The 19843-nt window shown below is 34.0% G+C and overlaps 2 protein-coding genes across 2 annotated transcripts; one reads left to right on the forward strand and one right to left on the reverse strand.

Moving 5' to 3' along the window:
* Window positions 1-224: 224 nt before the first annotated feature.
* Window positions 225-9919, reverse strand: LOC131941161 (zinc finger protein OZF-like). Its single transcript, XM_059300173.1, has 2 exons — window positions 9716-9919; window positions 225-4109 (listed from the first exon to the last, which is right to left on the reverse strand). The coding sequence occupies exon 2, from the start codon at window positions 4094-4096 to the stop codon at window positions 2780-2782; it is 1317 nt and encodes a 438-aa protein (XP_059156156.1). The 5' UTR covers window positions 4097-4109; window positions 9716-9919; the 3' UTR covers window positions 225-2779.
* A 6184-nt stretch (window positions 9920-16103) lies between these two features.
* LOC131941065 (beta-1,3-galactosyl-O-glycosyl-glycoprotein beta-1,6-N-acetylglucosaminyltransferase-like) lies at window positions 16104-16514 on the forward strand. Its single transcript, XM_059300051.1, has one exon. It carries the CDS (start codon window positions 16104-16106, stop codon window positions 16512-16514), a length of 411 nt encoding a protein of 136 aa, XP_059156034.1.
* Window positions 16515-19843: the final 3329 nt, after the last annotated feature.

The raw sequence follows: 19843 nt of genomic DNA on the forward strand, positions 1-19843 counted from the left end.
ATGTATAGCAGTGTTTTAGATTGTTTAAGAATTAAAAACACATTTGTGTGTAACTAAGGTTATCAATGAAATTATTTTCATAACTACAGTAGGCCCTATATTCTTACATTATCATTATGTATTTGTATGATAGGGTGATAATAAAATAACACTAAACAAAAACAATTGTGCATTTAATTTTATTTAATTTTATTGATTTACTTAAAAGTAAAACACAACCAGGTAATTTTTTAAACAAAATTTTACAGAATTAATTTTAACGTGTAGATAATTCAACATTTAATTTTGATTTACTCGGTGATGGCAGTTCATTATTATTAATAAAATTATATTCCTATAAACAAAGAGTATATCAACATTTTCTTGCGTTATAATATGAAAATAAAAACTAAAATTATAAGATTTAAGTCTGATAGAAAAGAGATAGTCTAGGATTCTAGAACTTGAGACAACAGAAAATTTCTGTGAAATGTGTATGAATGGTAGTGAATTTAAGTGCAGGTGTAGGTGGCCTATTATGGCTTTCAACCATCTTAATAAAAATATTTAAGTCAGATTTACAACACTAATACATTTTTATAGTACTTAAAATTAAAAACAAGCACTTAACATTATTTACAATTGAAATATAAAAAAAAAATATTATGCCAAATGTTCAAAGACTGATAGGTTTTACTTAATTTGTAATTAGCTAGAACTAAGAGAAACATGAAATGAAGCCAAAGAAATATTTTATTGGAATAATTTTTTTTTCCATGTGTCCAGAACATAGGGATATCACAAAAAAAAAATCTTTCCACTTCTGACTTTTTCTGGCAACTTTTATTGCAGTTTTCCAGAATATTCAAGAATATTTCAGCTATCGTCAGTCCTTTTTCTCCAAAGCTTCTCCCTGTTTTCCCATGGCCTTCACTATTTTCCTTTTTCCTTGCAATATCCCAGCTCCATTGTCGTAATTTAATCAGATTTCATCCAGTGGCATATCTTTTCAATTACTTCTGATATGGCTTCCATTTCTTTTAGTAACTTTTATGTTGGGTCAGTGAATGCCTTTTATCCCATTCAGGCACTTAAATTGGTAGGAATGCAGAGAGTTGATGGTAGCAGAGTTGATTTCCGCCATTCACTGCCAGAAAGTGGAATTATACCCTCAGTAATAAGGCTTGTCTCTATGGTAATAATTCTAATCTTAACAAATTGTCTCTTTGAGATCATAAGCAATGATGTGCTCTAATCCTATTTTTAATAACATGATGTAAAAAGATACACTACACTATAGGATGATAAACATTATAATTATAAATATTGTATACATATATATATATATATATATATATAATATATATATATGTATAAATTAATATACACAATTTATGCAGAGAAATAAAACCTCTGATAACAGACCTAAATTCGATCTAATTCATGAATTAGAGTGGAGTAGTACTAAATCTAAATTACCATAGTCATGATAATGATAACAACTTTTACTTCCAGAACAGCACAGCATACATCATTCTTTAACTAATAAATTGTATTTTTCTATTATTTCTAACCACGTGAGAATACAATAAATATTATTTTATTTACTATTTAGTTTAAATTACCCTGTGAGGGTAAATAAAAATTGTTTCAAAACCTATAAACAATATAGTAATCATATACATGACACAAAAAGTTATTCATTCTGATCAGATGGCAGATTAATTCCATGTGACATTTAAGGGGACAGCGTGGGCTAATGGTAGAGCGTTAGACTACTAACTCGAACGTCTTGAGTTCAAATCAGTAGAACATCCCTGATTCAACCAAGCTTTGATGGGCACCTAATGTTCATTAAGGAAACAAAGGTGGCTGAGCATATGTCAACCACATTATCCCCTTTATGCCAAAGTCATTGAAAGAGATGAACTCTACTTTATCTCCTCCATGTGTCTTAGGCACACATGGGGAAAAGATGATGATGACATATCAGGAAAGTGTTGTCAGTACTAGGCTGCCTTTTCTTTCCTCACATTCATCTGTGAGCTGAGTGAACCAAAATATGTTCCTAAGTTTCAAGTCTGAGATCTGACCTTTGACCTCGGAACCTTGCATTTAGCAGTCGAGGGTTATACCACTCAGCCATCCTGGCGCTCACATGACATACAGATTTCTTAAAAAAAAAATGACAGATTATGCAATGCTTGAATTATTATGTTATTTGTATTGAGCCTTTTTTATGTGAGCTGGAAAATGTTTAAAGTAAAGTAGTATGATACAAAAAGAAAAATATAATAACAACTTGTAATTTTGTTAAAATAAAGGATTAATTAAACATAGGTAAACTGACTTTTTACAATACCAATACACAACAGGTGAGTCAGTAAAGGTAAGCCGCCCTTTGATTATAAAATTACAGGCATTTCTATCCAGTTACAATAACTAATCTTTGCCAGCCTTTTACTAGATTCAACAAGAACATCTGGAAGCTTAGATTCAATAAAATTTGACTTTAAAATATTCGTTTGAAAAAAAGACGTAACGTACTTAAAAGCATAACGATTTAAATTATATTTCCTTATGTTTTTCAAATATATAAAACAGCCAATACAACTTACTCTACAATACAAATATATTTATGTTAACTTTACAAAAAACAATTTCATAGGCTTTGATAAAAATGCTCAGAACAAACATTCTGTCTAAATATATTTATTATAATTATCTATTATTAAACCAAATATACACTTGATATTCAAATAAGACTTAGTTAAATATGATGGCGAATTCTGAGTATATATTAATTTTCTTCTAAATGTATCTTTTTATGTCGTTGAAAATGAAATTCCCTTTTAAACATTTTGTGACAAACCTCACATTCAAGAGGTCCATATTTATCATGAACTTTCTTATGTTTTGTTAAATACATCATCATATTAAACTTTTGATGACAAATTTTACATTCAAATTTCTCTTCTCCAGTATGAAGCCTTTTATGCGTATTAAAAGAAGAGTTAGTGGAATATGTTTTATGACAAACATCACACTCATAAGTTTTACTGCCACAGTTCATTTTTTTATGTTGCTCTATTAGATATTTCTTGAAAATAACTTTATGGCAAATTTCACATTCATAGTTGTCTACTTTATCATGAATTTTTACATGTGTTGCTAAGTAATCGTTCAGAGCAAACTTTTTATGACAAATGTCACATTCGTATGGTTTTTCTCCAGTATGAAGCATTTTATGCTTAGTTAAATGAGAGTTCTGAGTAAACTTTCTATGGCAAATTTCACATCCAAACTGCCTATCTCCAAGATGAATCTTTTCATGTTGAGTTAAATTTGTCTTCAGAAAAAACCTTTTAAAACAAAAATTACATTCATATTGCTTCTCTTCAAAGTGAAGTTTTTCATGTGTTGCTAAATGACACTTAAAGGTAAACTTTTTATGACAAATGTTACACTCATATAGCTTTTCTTGAGAATGAATGTTTTTATGTGCAGTTAAGTAAGATTTCTGAGAATACTTTTTATGACAAACATCACACTCAAATTGGTTTTCACCAGTATGAATATTTTTATGCACATCTAAATAAGACTTCCGTAAAAACCTTTTTTGACATACATCACATTCATATGGCCTTTTTTTTGAATACATCAAGTTATGCAGATTATAGCCAGACTTATGTAACTTTTCTCCTATAATATGTTTTCTTAAATGTTGTCTTATGTTGCTATTCCTCATGAATTTTCGATTACATAAATCACACACGTATGAAATCACTTCACTGTGAATTAATGGATATCTTAAAGAAGAGTAATCAATGGATATGTTTTGCTGAGTATCCACTTCATCTTGATTTATGTCTTCGTGATATGAAATGGATCTATCTGGATCAATGCCTTCATAAGTGGAAATTGATTCTTCTGGATTTATGTCTTCAAGTGTTGAATCTGATACATTTGGGTTTCTCTCGTTAAAAGTGCTAATGGATACGTCTGGTTTTATGTCTTCAAAAGTTGCACTATCAGTTGAAACATCTGTTGTAATTACCTCATATGGTTCCACTTTAACTACTGGTGTATTTAGAATTACATGTGTTTCCCCTTCCATTCTTGATTGGTTACTAAAAAAAAATAATGTATGGTTCCAATAAGCCACTATTACATAAAACATATAGTGTGTTTTTAAAATAAACATTTTTTTTGCTACAAGTTAACTACTGAAAATCCCTGCATGTCATTGCTTATAGCGTTCTAAAAAATGTATAAACAGTATATCCACACCCAATACTTATGCTGGGTGGGGGTAAACTGCAAAGATGTCTGGACAAATTATTCTGCAACCAACTTAAAATGAACTCTGATACAGACTTTAAAGACTTTTTGTTTGATTTTTCCATCGCTAGATGATTTAACATCTTCTCTCTTTTATGTTGAAGACTGAAACTGCCAGATATATCGCATTCGAACATCACCCTGCTCAAAGCCACCGCAAACATAAGTTGAACTGTTGCAAAGAAATTTTGTAATATTACTGCCGCCTACTATTTATTTTTTTATCGTTGATTTTTTTGTTTACTTTTATAATTTAAATTACTTAATCAAAAATAAATTAAACATTTTAAATTCTTTATTTATACTTCTACGCATTTTACAGTTACAATAATACAAATTGTTAAAGATTGAAAGGTATTGGCCTTACATAAACAATATGGCTGAATATTACTCCTGCTGATAAGATTATAATATGAACTCATAATGATCCAAAGCATGGTTTGTCATACTGCTCTTGTTAAGGCTATGACCTTTGGTAAAATTTTTATGTGCACTGGCTGTGACCCCACAAAAGGTGGTATTTTTCTCACAAAGACAAGAAAACTTTAGAATTTTATATATAGATCTAGATAAAGATTTTTAAAAAATATAGTCTAAAAAATATTTTCTTAATGAACTCAATGACCAGTCGACCCGTTGACAAGAAAACATGAGCAGGCGATCATAGGAGCAACAATGTCCTGATTTTTTATTAATGAAAAGAAATCTATACTAGATCAAGAACATATTTTTTAAAAAGGAAAATATAAAATTCTCATGATACATCTAGTTGTTTAGTTTATATTATAAATTTCTTCTTGCAAATTCGTTGAAAATCTACCAAACATGATTACTGATTAGGCTAACTACAAGAGATCGGCTTTGTGAGTTTGTCATAATTTAAATCTAGAATCCAGATCTTGATTCTAAAATCTAATAATAACTAATTTAACTAAATGCATTAAGCAATTATTTACTATTTAGGTCTAACCCTAGTGAATATATTTCATAACTTAGTAAATGATAATTAGTAACTTAGTAGGCCTTTTTGAATTAAGTACTAACCTTACTAGATTTATTAGTTAGGCTAATACTATTATAATTGAATAATTAGACCTATAGTATTAGTATAGGCCTAGGGCAGGAGTGGGCAACCTTTTGAGACGGAGGGCCAAAAGTTACAATTTACAAAATTTCTCAGTTTTTAAAGAGCCATATCTTTTTTTCCAATATTTAGTATTTGATTAGGATTATGTAAATAATGTGATTTGTTATTTAAAGTAAATAGCTTTAAATATGAAATAATATTTATTCATATAAAAACATACACATGTTTCGCCAGAGTAATAAAATTAAAATTAGTAATAAAATAATATAACTATAGGACTCTCCCAATCCAATTTAGAAGCTGTTAACCTTTTTTTCTGTCTTTACAGATATCACCAGGCAGGCCTCAACACGGCAAACTCCGAATAACTGGCTTGGGTATCGGTTTGATTACCGTGTATCGGTCGCTATGTCCTTTGGCTCTCACCAGGCTTATCTTCCACCCCACAGAGCCCATGGTAAACTTGTACCCCACCATCCAGTACCCAGCTCGACCGCAGGAAGCTAATGACTAAAAAAAGAACTACGTCACTCAGGTCAAATTAATGATTATTGACAGATAGGGAAATGCATTCTGAATAAAATAACATTCTCATTTAACGATATTTGAAAAAGTCGGCACTTAGGCAGTTGCAAGCATCGAATTATTGCCACGGGGCTGTCCATAGCAAGGCTGTGGGGCTGGGCCTGGTGCCCAAACGGCTATTAGCTGTCCGTATACTTTCTACTGCACCTACTCTCACTGTTCCCTGATGAGTATTTTTATACTGTTTAAAGTTGTGTTTCTTTAAAGTGTAATATTTGTTTTGAATTATTAAAATGAAATAATATAAATGTTAATATTAGTGCAAGGAGCTGGAGAGCCGCATTTTGACACCGAAAGAGCAGCATGTGACTCACGAGCTGCAGGTTGTCGACCCCTGGCCTAGGGTAATATAGCATCGGTTATTATTCTAGATCTAAATACTAGTCTAAATACTTTAATTAAATTTAAATTAAAGCCTACTAGATCTAGGCCTTTAAACTATAAAAACATTAAATTTGATTAATATTCATGAATAAATATTAAATGAAAATATATTGAAGAATTGATGAATAACAATGATTAGACCTAATGGAGGCAACCGTGTTGACAAAAATACTTCCATCATATTATATGTTTGACATGGATTAAAAATGTGCTTTTTATATTTTGCAATCAAAGCGATCATAAAAATAATAAAAACTTAAGCCTAAAAATAATTCAGAAATTTAATAGGCCTAGGAGGCCTATTTTTTGAATCAATGTTATACCTTGAAAATAATTTTTTTGAGTTTAAGGCTACATTTCTATTTATTTTCATTTAGCGTAAGTTATAATCTGATGTTTCACTTTCGTAAGACAAACATTGATTGGTTGTATTGGAACTCCATGATCGATTTCTGACAGCCCACATCATAGTATATTTTTTGTTAACAAAACTTTGCAAATAAAAATTTTAAATAACGATGATGTAAATTTAAACAGCATGACCTAAAAATCTGCCATTTTATATTTACAATTTGTACAATAAAATCTATGGTAGCCTATCAAATAGAAGGATGACATTGTTTATGTCACCATTACATGTGAAAACCACATTGATTTTTTTCTTAAATTTTTAATTTAGTTAGGCCTACCGAAAATATTAAATTAAAACCATAAAACTAGCCCACAACTTTTATTCTTTAGCAAAGTCAGAGCAAAAAAACAAACAGACAGGATTTTTTAACCATATTCATTTTAACGAAATGACTACTCAGAAAAAGATTTTTCGGCAGAAAATACAAAACTCAATAGTTATGGGCATGTAGAGTAAGCTTAATATCTGCGCTAGGGTTAGAGTTAGGACTAGAGTTCTGCTGTTTGTAAACACACGTATGTACGATAGAAAACCTCGCAGCGAATGAAGGCGTTAGTTTCTCTCAATTGCGCATGCATATCTTTTTGGCTAGAATCGGCCTAATTTTAACAAGATCTAGAATCGAGATCTTACCCCTTGCATGATTTTTAAAATATTTAGGCTAATTTTAAATTATAGGCCCTAATAAAAAATTAAAATTTTTAATGGGCTTCTCGAATACCTTGTGCCTAGTTTGATTGAGACATCACTTTACTCGCTCGGGTCAATGATCATTAATACTAATTAATAGATTAGCCTATAGATCATATAATATATAATATATAGGCCTAAGTCATATTCATAACTTATAGTAGTTAGGCTAAATCTGGGTGTGGGGAAATTGCGAGACGCGAAAAGCGAAATGGCGAGGCGGGAAAATGCGAGAAGGTAATGCGAGACATACCTGCGGAATTAAGGGTAAATAGCGAGACACTTTTTGCGAAAAAAGTTTTTTCCTTTTTTTTCCATCTTTATTTATTTAAATTATTTTTTTTTTAATAAACAAGCATTTAGCCATACCCTTTAACACGAGTGTTGTATGTTTTTTTTTTATCTAGATACTAAGAAGATAGATAGATCTATATCTAGATCTATCTATTTAAAAATTCTAACATCGTTGCTGTGCTACTGTCATCGCCCGCTCTTGTTAGCGAGAGGAAAATCCCGTCTCAGTCGGCATTAATTTAAAAATCTAGCCCGCTCATGTTTATACAAACGTGAGCTGTGTCATTGTGAATTGGTATAATCTTGTCAGCAGGAGAGATATTTTGCAACATCTATTTATGGATTTTTGTACTTGCAAAAAGTGTAAAAGTATAAACAATTCTAAAAAGTGCAATTTATTATTTTATTAAGTAATTTTAATTACAAACAAAATTTACAAACAAAATCTTCTGAAACAGTCCTCAAACACACCTCGTGACACCATCTTTCACACATAGTACACCCAACCCAGTTCATTAGACTCCCATTTAAACATTTTTCTTTTGCTACTTCTTCCAATCCACATTCACAACATTTCACATTCTCATCACAATTGACCTCCTCGTTCATCCCACAACCAACACTGGCACCCATGTTCTCATCATCATCATCCGCACGCTGAACATCTGTTTTCCGTTTTTTATAATTTGTATTTTTTATCATTTCTGTAATTTTGGCAATGTCTTGCTCATTGTTGTCACCAGCAGTTGAGTTTTTTTAAAACATCGATATTTTCCCAAAATCTTGTCTAATTTCGGTCAAAATAGAGTATTTTAATCAATTCCTATTGCAATGTATTAAAACAGTTTTCTAAAACGCGAAAAAACGTCTAAAATTCTTTTTCTAACACATCGTCATAAAATTACAGACCCCCCCCCCCCTTTACGAGTGTGACGTCATTTATGGAAGAACCCAAATAACACCACCACCAAAACAAAAAAAAATTCAGATAAGTTCAACTTGGTTTTAAAAATATTTGAAGTGGGCCCATAGCTTACGATATAGCACGAGCAACTGATAATATCGGTGACGTCACTTTATTTTGTTGTATCCAAATGATGTAGGCATTTCCTTGTGCTTAGATTTATATGGTAAAAAAAGCTAGAAAAAAATCGTAGGCGGCGGCTATAATACAAAATTTCTATGCAACAATAGAAAATATTTTGCGGCGGCAGCGGATCCGGGCACTGCGATCTTCAAAGAAGGTAAATCAGGCGGCCTCGGCGTTCCACACAAAAGACAGAAGTTGATCTATCGTCGGCGGCATTTCCGTCGGTTTCGAACAAGGTGGTATTCTAAGTCGACACAAAAGATGGGGGGAGTTGACAAATCATCAGTATGTCTAGCGACGGAAAAATCGGAAGTTTTAACAATGTAAAACGAAACGTCTTTGAAGTCTGGACCAAATACCACTGAAAATCGGGTGCGGTAAATTTTTCGCAGAAATCTTCGCATTTCAACACCACCCAGCGTAAGTATCGGCTTGTGGTAAAATGCGAGACAAAAAGTCACGTGACCGACCGTTTTCGCGCCCTTCTCGCATTTTCCCGCCTCGCCATTTCGCTTTTCGCGTCTCGCAATTTCCCCACACCCGCTAAATCTAGATCTGAAGTAATCTATCATTTTAGGTAGATGTACATAAATAAATTGGCTGAGAATGTAAAAAAAAGGTGACTCATTATTAATACTAGATTTATTAGAAATCTAATGAGTCACCTTATGTTCTTTAGTAATTTAATTAAAATAATTAGGCCCCTAGGTAGGCCTAGGCCCTATTTCACATTTTTAGTAGGAGGCGATTCGGATTTAATATTAATTTAATTAGATTGTTAGAATCTACTGATTTAGTCAGATTTACGTTTTGAAAGTAAAAAAAAAATGATTCAAAGTTTCATATAATGTACCTGTTTTTAAACGATTATATTAAAACTTTTCAGTAAAAAATAAAGACTAGCAATGTTTTCATCAGATGCAACCTAGCTCATTTACTTTAGCAGCCATCTTGTTTAAATTTTGGCCGATGCTAGCCGGAATAAGATACGCATGCGATACGCATGCCCAATGGAGAGAAATTACGACTTGCCTTCGCGGCGATGTTTTCAATGGTACTGCGCATGCGTATGTTTACAGCCGCAGAACCCTACCACCAACTCTAGAGTCTAATCCTAGCCTAACCCTATCCCTAATCCTATCCCCAACCCTAACCCTAGCCCTAATCCTTTCCCTAGCCCTAATCCTATCCCTAGCCCTAATCCTATCCCTAACCCTATCCCTAAATTTGTTAGTCAAATTATGGTTAGAGATTCAGGGGAAACCACTCTAACATACAAATGACCGCTGTTTATAAAGTAAATCTTGCTCACAAACACTGCTGTTTTAAAGTTAATTTCTGGCCTATAGTTAGATACCCATCATAGTTGGGTGGACTCAGGGACGGTCTTCTGACTTGAACCCGGATTCGAACTCGAGACTTACGGGTTAGCAGTCCAGCACTCGACCGCCAGACCACTCCGTCAACGAAACATCAAATGATTTAGGGGAAGTAACTAAGCTAGTTTTTTTGGCAAAAATATTAATTGAGTTGCTTCTCTTTGTTTACTGTTGATTTTTTAATAAAAAAAAAATTCTAGCAAATCCACTTTTGTCTAGATTTAAAACACCATAAACTGCTAAATCTTAGTTTTTAAAAACCGTACTAAAATAAAGTTATATATAGGCCTACATTATATTTATTTTACATTGTCTTCACTGTAAAAAAATGCCCGTTGGCCTACACATACTGACTGGAAATGTGATGTGGATTATTTTTTTTCTAAAATGGGATACGGTGGACATTATAACTCTGTTAATACATTTTTAGATTTTTTTTTTCATGTGGTGTTAAAATATCACCTCCTTGCACTCAGACACCTCATTTCTTGAACATCTTATCAACCCATAGCTTTATAAAACTTGAACCATGTCATTGGAAAAGTTTGCAATGTTTACTTTGATTGTTGCTACATTTAATTACTTTAAAATATTATCATAGATTGTTATCAATGATCAGAGGCACAATTGATTTTAATTGGCTTAGAAATATAATACAGTGTCTATATCCCGAGTTCCCACCCCCTGTTTTTTATATAAGAATGTTCGTGAAAGTTTAGGGGAAATCACTCCCGGTTTATTTTATATTTGTGTTAAAAAGACTTGTTTCTTCCCCTCCCATTTTTTAATACACACACAATATATTTAACTATCACATTAATGCTCTAAATGCTCATATACTATTTTAAAGTAATCACTTATTTATTGTAGAAGTAAATAAACTTGGTTTAAGCAGGTTCAAATAATATTAGAAAAATTAAATGATAAAAAATATGTTATGAAATTAAAATGCAACTTTTATTGTTTAACAAAAACCGTGGAATTGATGTTTGTTGGAATAATTTTACTTTTGTAAATTATCTTGTCGATGTTGAACAGATTTTTGGCTCTACCATTGTCTTGGTCTTGTTTTCACAATGGCAGACTCCTCAAACAGACATTTAATGGAACACACTTGACTGTCGTCCATGCACCTCATTATTGCCTGTATCACAAAATGTATTGGTATGAAGTTTCCCTGTTCTTGTACACTATATTCATAACCATTCATGCACTGGCTTTCTAACCACTATCAATAGGCCATTTGATTGTTATGGAGGTAAAACGTTAAGTAAGTTATTTGCTTTGATCTGTTCCCTGTAAAGCTATGATTGTCATAAATGACATAAAATGAATTATCTGCTTATATGTGAAGAGAGAACTGCAGTTGTGTTATACCGTCTCATGTGCAGTCCAGTTTGCTTTTTTTGTTTTAAATTTACCTTCCTGAAATTCCAATTACTGTTAGTTACTGTAGAGCAGGGGTCTCCAAACTACGTCCTCGCGGGCCGGATGCGGCCCGCGAGGACCTCTCATCCGGCCCGCGGAGATCTTTTTGTCCACGGAAAAAACTTTTGTTGGTGCTGCCTGAGGAACTTTGTCCAGAAAAATCAAAGACATGCCTGGAAGAAACTGGCCCCCGAACTGAAATTTGTTAGTTAATGCGGCCCTCGGACTGAAAAGTTTGGAGACCCCTGCTGTAGAGCAATCACTGCTATAGTAGAACTGGTTATTTTTTTAGAAAACCACTATCAAGGTGCACGAAAAACATTATTTATGAAAAGAAAATTCAATGTTTTTGGTCGGAATTGGGCCCCCTGAACGATGTGCCCCCCCCCCGCCCCCGCATTGCTGTGTCCGACAGCACTGTAGTTCCGCCCTTGTATGTATTACATTACTTTAACCTTTTTGGGCCCTTCCTAAATATTAGTTTAAGTATCCGATAGATAATATAGTGACCCACTCTTTTCTTTATAGTTATTTAAATAGTAGTGTATTATTATAATATATTTAAAGAAAATCATTTACTTTCTCCTTTTTAGATCACCATTACATAACAAATTTTTTTAAGCTTTTTATTTACAAGACTGCTGATTTTACACATCTACTGACTTTATTATAAAGCAATTCTTTAATTAAATATATTTAATTTCAGTGCAATGAAAAAAGTCTAAATCACGTATATAGTAACCTGTGAGATGAAAACTTTTGTCTGTCGATTACTCGGGTGCCTTTCGCGTCTTAGGGGTTAACCATAAATGACGTAGCCCTTTTTTTGACGATTTTTACCTCCCCACCTCCCCTGAGTTACACATCGTCTCAAAAAGCCAGATCCCCCCCCCCACTAAAATGACGTCAACCAGCAGCATACAACCCCCCCCCTCAAAATTGCAGTTGAATATTTCTTAAAATAACAGCTAAAATTCGTTTTCTAACATTGCTTTTTTTATAATACAAAGGTGTGACGTTACACCATCTCATATCTCCCTTCTCCCTCATCACACATCGTCACAAAATTACGGACCCCTCCCCTCTACGAGTGTGAAGTCATTTAAAGACGACCCCTTACAAGCTCATACTAGAGATCTGTAGTCTGAAAACGCATGGGTACATGAATAATTCAAAGAGAAAATGGATTTTTGATAGGTCGACCCCATCGCAAATTCACAATTGATATGACAAATTGTCAATTTTATTATATCAGACTTTTTTTTTTCGTGTGTAACAGAGAAAGAGCATGGGGTGGGCTTATACTTCACACTCCGCCCTGTCGAAATACTAATACTATTAAATTTAAATAGAGAATAATTAATTGAACCACCATATCACAGCCTTACCCCGGAAAAAGAGGCCGCCACTAAAACTCCAACCGAAGAAAAAAGTCTGTCAATAAAAATCCTAAGTCAGTAGAAAAGAGGACGTCACTAAAACACAAAGTATATAGAAAAGTGGACGTCACTAAAACTCCAAGATAGTAGAACAGAGGACGTAACTAAAACTCCAAATCAGTAGAACAGAAGACGTCACTAAAACTCCAAGTCAGTAGAAAAGAAGACGTCACTAAAACACAAAGTAAATAGAAAAGAAGACGTCACTAAAACTCCAAGTCAGAAGAAAAGAGGACGTCACTAGAACTCTAAGTCAGTAGAAAAGAAGACGTCACTAAACACAAAGTGAAAAGAAAAGAAGACGTCACTAAAACACAAAGTGAATAGAAAAGTGGACGTCACTAAAACACACAGTGAATAGAAAAGAGGACGTCGCTAAAACACAAAGTAAATAGAAAAGAGGACGTCACTAAAAATAACATCTGGTTGATGAGCGAGCACGTAATGTTGGCACCAGAACTTGCGTAGACAAATGTGGAGAAATAGCCTAGGAGAAATATGGAAACATGTCGAATGACTATAAATTTAGTATTATACATTTTTGCGTTGATCAAACGTTGCGTATACGGATAATAATAAAACAGCATTTAAATGATTTATGATATCACTATTTATGTTCGGCGTGGTCTAGTCGGTAAAGCTCATGGTTGCTAAACCGAAAAGTCTCGAGTTCGAACCCTCGGGCAGATGAGGCTCGTTAGCTGGGGACAGCCACTCTTCTAGGAGAAACTCCAAAATTAAACAACTGCTGCCTTGTAGTTTGTTCTTGGTTGGACAAAGGCTATGGAAGCAAATCCAAAAAGAAAAGCAGGCTGAAATCGGAGTCAATGGCCTCAATGGCGCATAACCAGTTGACACGTAACGCTTAATTGTGTTGGAGGCGTGGTCGAGTCGGCAAAAAGCTCATGGTTGATAAATTCGAACAAAGTCTCGAGTTCAAACCCACTGGCAGATAAATCTCGATCCCCTTCAACACTAATAATTAAGAACGAAGAAGAAGAAGAAAGAGACTATTTATGTGAAATGCAATACTTTTAAGAACAAGAACAGTCTTTAATTGCTTTTAAACAAATTGTAATTTTGTAAACGTTATTAAAGAATCTAAAACCTCAACTTTATTTAGTGTTCTTCTTGTGCTGTGGTTGATTGTAGTATTAACATTTACTGGCCATCGTCAGGAAAACACCACCAAAAAACAACAACAGTAACAACAAAAAACAACAGGAAAAACAAAAACACCACACTGGAAATTAGACAAATGAGCTACTCCAGATACATACAATTGTTAGGACACTTAGGCAGGTGATAGTTGAGTCTAGGTAATTTACTAGTAGCACTAATAAAATCTTAACACTATCATTGACATTAAACCCCGGCATAGTTAAGGGTATATTTGTTTTTTTTAATTACATTTTTTTTCATTCAAAACCGCATTCACGGTAAATGAATAACCATGTCAATGACGTGTTTCCCTACAACTAACCTCAATAACCTTACGACAAACACACTGAGTTGATTCGCTTTGTTTTTCTGTAGTCGAGTAATTGTTCAGCCAAGCATGCATCCATCTGGAGGAAAACAAACAATCTAATAATACATATATTACTTTAAAAGAGCTTCAAACGAGGTACTTTGTCTGTGTACTATATTGATTGGTTTCTACGTTTTTAAAGCAATGTAAATTATAACAAGTTGCGTGGGATGTATGTTAAATAGAATGCATTTTCTTGACGTGTGGATGGCGGGTGGACAAGTGAGATAATCATATGTTGGTCAGACAGAAAAAGATAATCGCAAAAACATCGATCTATCGACTTGCAAGAAAAAAAGGTAACACGAGATATCATTAATGTATTAATACATTAGAACAAATTAATATATAATTTAAAGACTGCGAAATGGAAACATAATCTAAAACAGATTATAAAACAGTTAAAATCCGACCATAATTTTGTTATCCTTCTGCAGAAAATAGTTAATCGTTTTTTATATATATAATTGAGTTTAGTGGTTAAAAAAGTGAGCATTTTTAAAAATAATATGTTGCTGAACTAAATAGTAATAACGCGTTTTAAAAATTGAGCCACCTTACATGAATGTAAGTACATTATGACAGAAAGAAGTGTTATTAAGCCAATGATGAAAACTGTAATACTAAAGCGAACATAACAAGGCAAACTGAAGCTGTAAATTACATGTCTAAGAACACATTAAAAAAATAATAATTGGATATTTATAAAAAGTAACAGCATTAAAACAAACTTGTTTGACGACCAAGCCTGATGATTAAGCGCTAGTCTGCTAACCCTAAAGTCTCGAGTTCGAAACCGGGTTCAACTGTTGCATTTTTTTGAGGTAGTCATTAAAGCAGATTAATTCTACTTCATCTGTTTCGTGTGTTTTGGGCACAAACGGAAAAATATGATGATGATGTATACGAGATTATCTATGAGTCGCAGTAATTGTTTTAGTTATATCAATTTTTGCGGGGAAAAAATGTAAAGTTATATTCTGTTTTTTTTTTTATTTACAGAAAATTCACATTATTTAAAACACCAAACTAGAAACATACAAAACACAAACCAGTATGGGCCGTCTCTTCTATGTCAAATACTATTTTACTTCAGTTATTGCTATAACAATATTTTTCCTTTACGCAAGTCACATAAGCTTGATAAATCGTCTCAAGAATCTTACAAAACTTAAACAATTTCAAGACAACCCATTTTCAAGCTACGCATTCACTATTGTTACCGAACCATCACAAAACTTTAAAAAAAGAACCTCAGGTCTGGAAGACTTAAGACGCCTACAAGAAATTACAGATTCCATCAAGGTACACAATTTTGACTGTTTTAAGTTGTTTCAAAATGATACAACCTATTTAAAAGAAGTAAAAAAACGGAGAGAAAACATAACCTCGAAAATTTCCGATGATTATTATTTAAACGTGACAACGGATTGTCACGATTTTCAGATGTCACGTGGTTACATCATGTCGTCCTTGACCCTAGAGGAAGAAGAGTTCCCCATCGCTTACACCATCATGGCGTACAAAGACTCGGAGATGGTTGAGAGGCTACTGCGGGCTATCTACAGGCCACAGAACTATTACTGTATTCACGTGGACTTGAAATCTGAAGAAAGTTTTTATTCAGCTATTTCAGCCATATCGCAATGTTTTCACAACGTGTTTTTGACGACTAGAAGAATCAGCGTCAGATGGGGTCGTTTCTCTGTTCTAGAACCCGAGCTAATCTGTATGAAAGAACTCTCTCGCTACAAGAAATGGAAATATTTTATCAACCTCACTGGGCAGGAGTTTCCTTTGAAAACAAATTATCAGATTGTCAAAATACTGAAAGCGTTCAGAGGTGCTAACAGTATTAATGGAACTATAAAATAGTAAGTTACTTAATTGTTTTAACATTATCACCCATTGCTTGAGTAAATGTTCTTGTAAACACGGCTGATAAACGTCAAATCAGATTTTTTTTATATGTCGTGACAGTAACAACAGGTTAACTCTTGCCTTGACCTTTTGAGAAACACTTGGCATATGATCAGGTAGTCCTAAGCTCTTGCCTTGACCGTTTCCTAAACATAGGGCATTCGACAAAAGACAACAATGGGGAGATGTTTTCAGATACTAATTCTGATTTGTATATTCCATACTATGGGGATAGAATTATGTTAAATTTGCGTATTGATTTAAACATTTGCTTCGTTTGATTTTACAAGCAGTTTATAAAAAAAAAACCTCACAATGATCTGTACACAAAAGAGTAAATGCATGCCATTTTGTGTTCGCTGGAAGGCACAATTGATTTTTTCTTATTCTGCTAACTAGACAAAGGGATGAACACTAGCCCAAACATGATGCTAGGGTTCGAAATGAGTCCTTATTAGATGTTTGGGAGCAAAGTTAGTCCATAACAGAAATTAGGGTATCAACTAAAGTACAAAAATATGTACGATCAGAAACCTCGTGAATAACGTTTTGTCGAATACTCTTTTTGGGTTTTTATAGGTCTACCAAATTTTGATAACTTGGGTAGTGAAAAACAAAATAGTCATTAATTCGAAATAACACGTGCGTATAGTAATTATTTTCAATCATACATTAAAAAAGGAAATTCTTATACGCCATTAGTGTATGGCATCAGGCCCTATAGTACAACACTTAAAGAGATATATTCTGTACCAATCGTTGTCCAAACAGAATGTCTTCACCTTCCGATTTGTTCTTTAACAGTGTCTACAGGTCGCGATGGAGAGGCAAAACTCCGCCGACAGGAATTCGTTTATTGAAAGGATCTGTTCATATCGCAGCCAACAGGTTAGTCTTACTAATACAATATACGTTTAGCATTGTTAACAAAAAACACAAATTAATGTAGACTTAGAGTTAGTATAGATTGTAATTAAACATTTATACACTTATACATATTATTATATATACAAAATGCTCTTTTATATATTTAACATGGATCCATTTGCGAGTAAATGAAATAGTGAAATACATCAAAAGTTTTTAGCACAATTTCCATTCTGGAGAATTGCGTTTATTAACCCGTCATTTCTGGATGTATGAATGGATGGATGTGTGTCCGCAGCTTTAAGTCGTATCTCCTCCTCAACGAAGCAATATCGATGACTAGTTTTTTTAAAAATCTAAAAAAAAAAACAACAACGCAGAGCATCTTTCTAACATTATTTTTTTTCACGATCCACTCGCACATCCCAACATAAATGTCAAATAACATTAAAGTAAAATATAATAATGATACAGATATCCCATCTTTGTAGTTGCAAGACTACTAAAGGTACTTGAATTACAAAATAGTAAATGCTATAATATATACTTTTGTTTTCTCGTGATTCGCTCAAGAGATTTTGTGAACTACATACTTCACAACGAGACTGCTCAAGAATTTCTGAAATGGACCAAAGGTACATCGGTTCCTGACGAAACATTTTTTTCTTCACTGAACTATAACCCACAGCTGGTGATAAAGGGCACTTACACAGGTAAACAGCCCACTGTAATTCACGTTTTTTTGGGTAACATTATGCCGAGTTATCTTCTTTACACAAAACGACATTAAGAAATGATACATACACACATAATTATTCCTATTATAAATACTGACTTACGTCGTTGAGAAAAATCCTCATCTGAAAACTAAATGAGTACTCGAAATACGTTTTTGTACAGCTTATATAAAACATCAACAAACTGACGTGAGTTATTTCTAATGATCAGGTGACCCTGATGACGTGCATGAGTTCATCGCCAGGTACAAGATTTGGTGGTACATGTCAAGAAAACGGTGTGATGGGAGATATGTTAGAGGTGTCTGTATACTTAGTACAGGTAGAATATATATATGTTAGAGGTGTCTGTATACTTAGTACAGGTAGGCGACTTGATGATATCGGGGTTTGTATAGTTAGTACATTATGTAGAATATGTATGTATTGGTTATCTGTATACATAGTACAGGTAAATTATATATTAGTTACAGGTGTCTGTATATTTAGTACAGGTAAAATATATATTAGTTAGAGGTGTCTGTATACTTAGAACAGGTAAAATATATATTAGTTAGAGGCGGAGTTTCTTCCAGGCATCACTTCGGGTGGCTCCGCCCCTCCCCCTCGAAGAAAGTCTACCACCCCCCCCCTAACGAAAAGGAATTTATATAGAAAATATATACCTTTTACAGTGTCCGCCCCCCCCCCCCCCCCCGAAAATTTCAAGTACCCTCCCGGAGAAAAAGTCTGGAAGAAACACTCGTTAGAGTTACCTGTATACTTAGTAAAGGTGGAATATATTTGTCAGAGGTGTCAGTACAGATAGTCCACCTATTATAACATGTGTCCGTAGACTAAAAACAGGTCGACTACTGGTTTTTACAGGTGTTTGTATAATTAGTACAGGTAGGTTACTTGATGGTTAGAGAATGGCTTAGAATGTCATGTTTATTCAACACAGACATAACCAACACACACACACACACACACACACTACCAATCACACAGACACAAACCTCAATCACACATACGCTCCAAATCAGACACACACACAGTTATTTTCTTTACATTCCTTGTCTACAGGGGATCTACCCAGGCTCGGCCAAGCCAAAGAATTATTCGCCAACAAATTTTACCTACACGAAGACAGGCTTGTGATTGGTTGTCTGGAGGAGAAGATCTTCAACGACACGCGCGATGTGTACATGGGGGTCAAGGTCGTCAACACCAGCTTTTATGAACGTTTGAATTTTGTGAGATCCCAGGTGGAATAAAGTACCTTGGGGAGGGGGTGGGGCAGTGGCTTCAACACCAGCTTTTATGAACGTTTGAATTTTGTTCAAGAGCGTAACGGGGGGGGGGGGGGGGGGGGGGGGGGGGCGGGGGTACATATGTCACCGTGCGCCGAATCTAGGGGGCGTCAAAGTGGGTTTGAAAAAAATTAAAAGCTCATTTTAGCTGCAGTTTTGCATTATTAATATAAAAATATATGGGGGGGGGGCGCCAAATTGAAAGTTTATTCCTAGGGGGGGGGGGGGCGCCAAATTGAAAGTTTGTCACGAGAGTGGGGGGGGGGGGGGGGAAATTGAATGTTTGTCACCGGGTGCCGGGAAGGGTCGCTACGCCTCTGCCTGGGGTGGTGGTCAAGGATTTCAACACCAGCTTTTATGAACGTTTGAATTTTGTTCTACATCAGGT

Source organism: Physella acuta, unplaced genomic scaffold (genome assembly GCF_028476545.2).
Source record: "Physella acuta isolate Inbredline_101_S28 unplaced genomic scaffold, ASM2847654v3 ptg000027l, whole genome shotgun sequence".
NCBI lineage: Eukaryota > Metazoa > Mollusca > Gastropoda > Physidae > Physella > Physella acuta.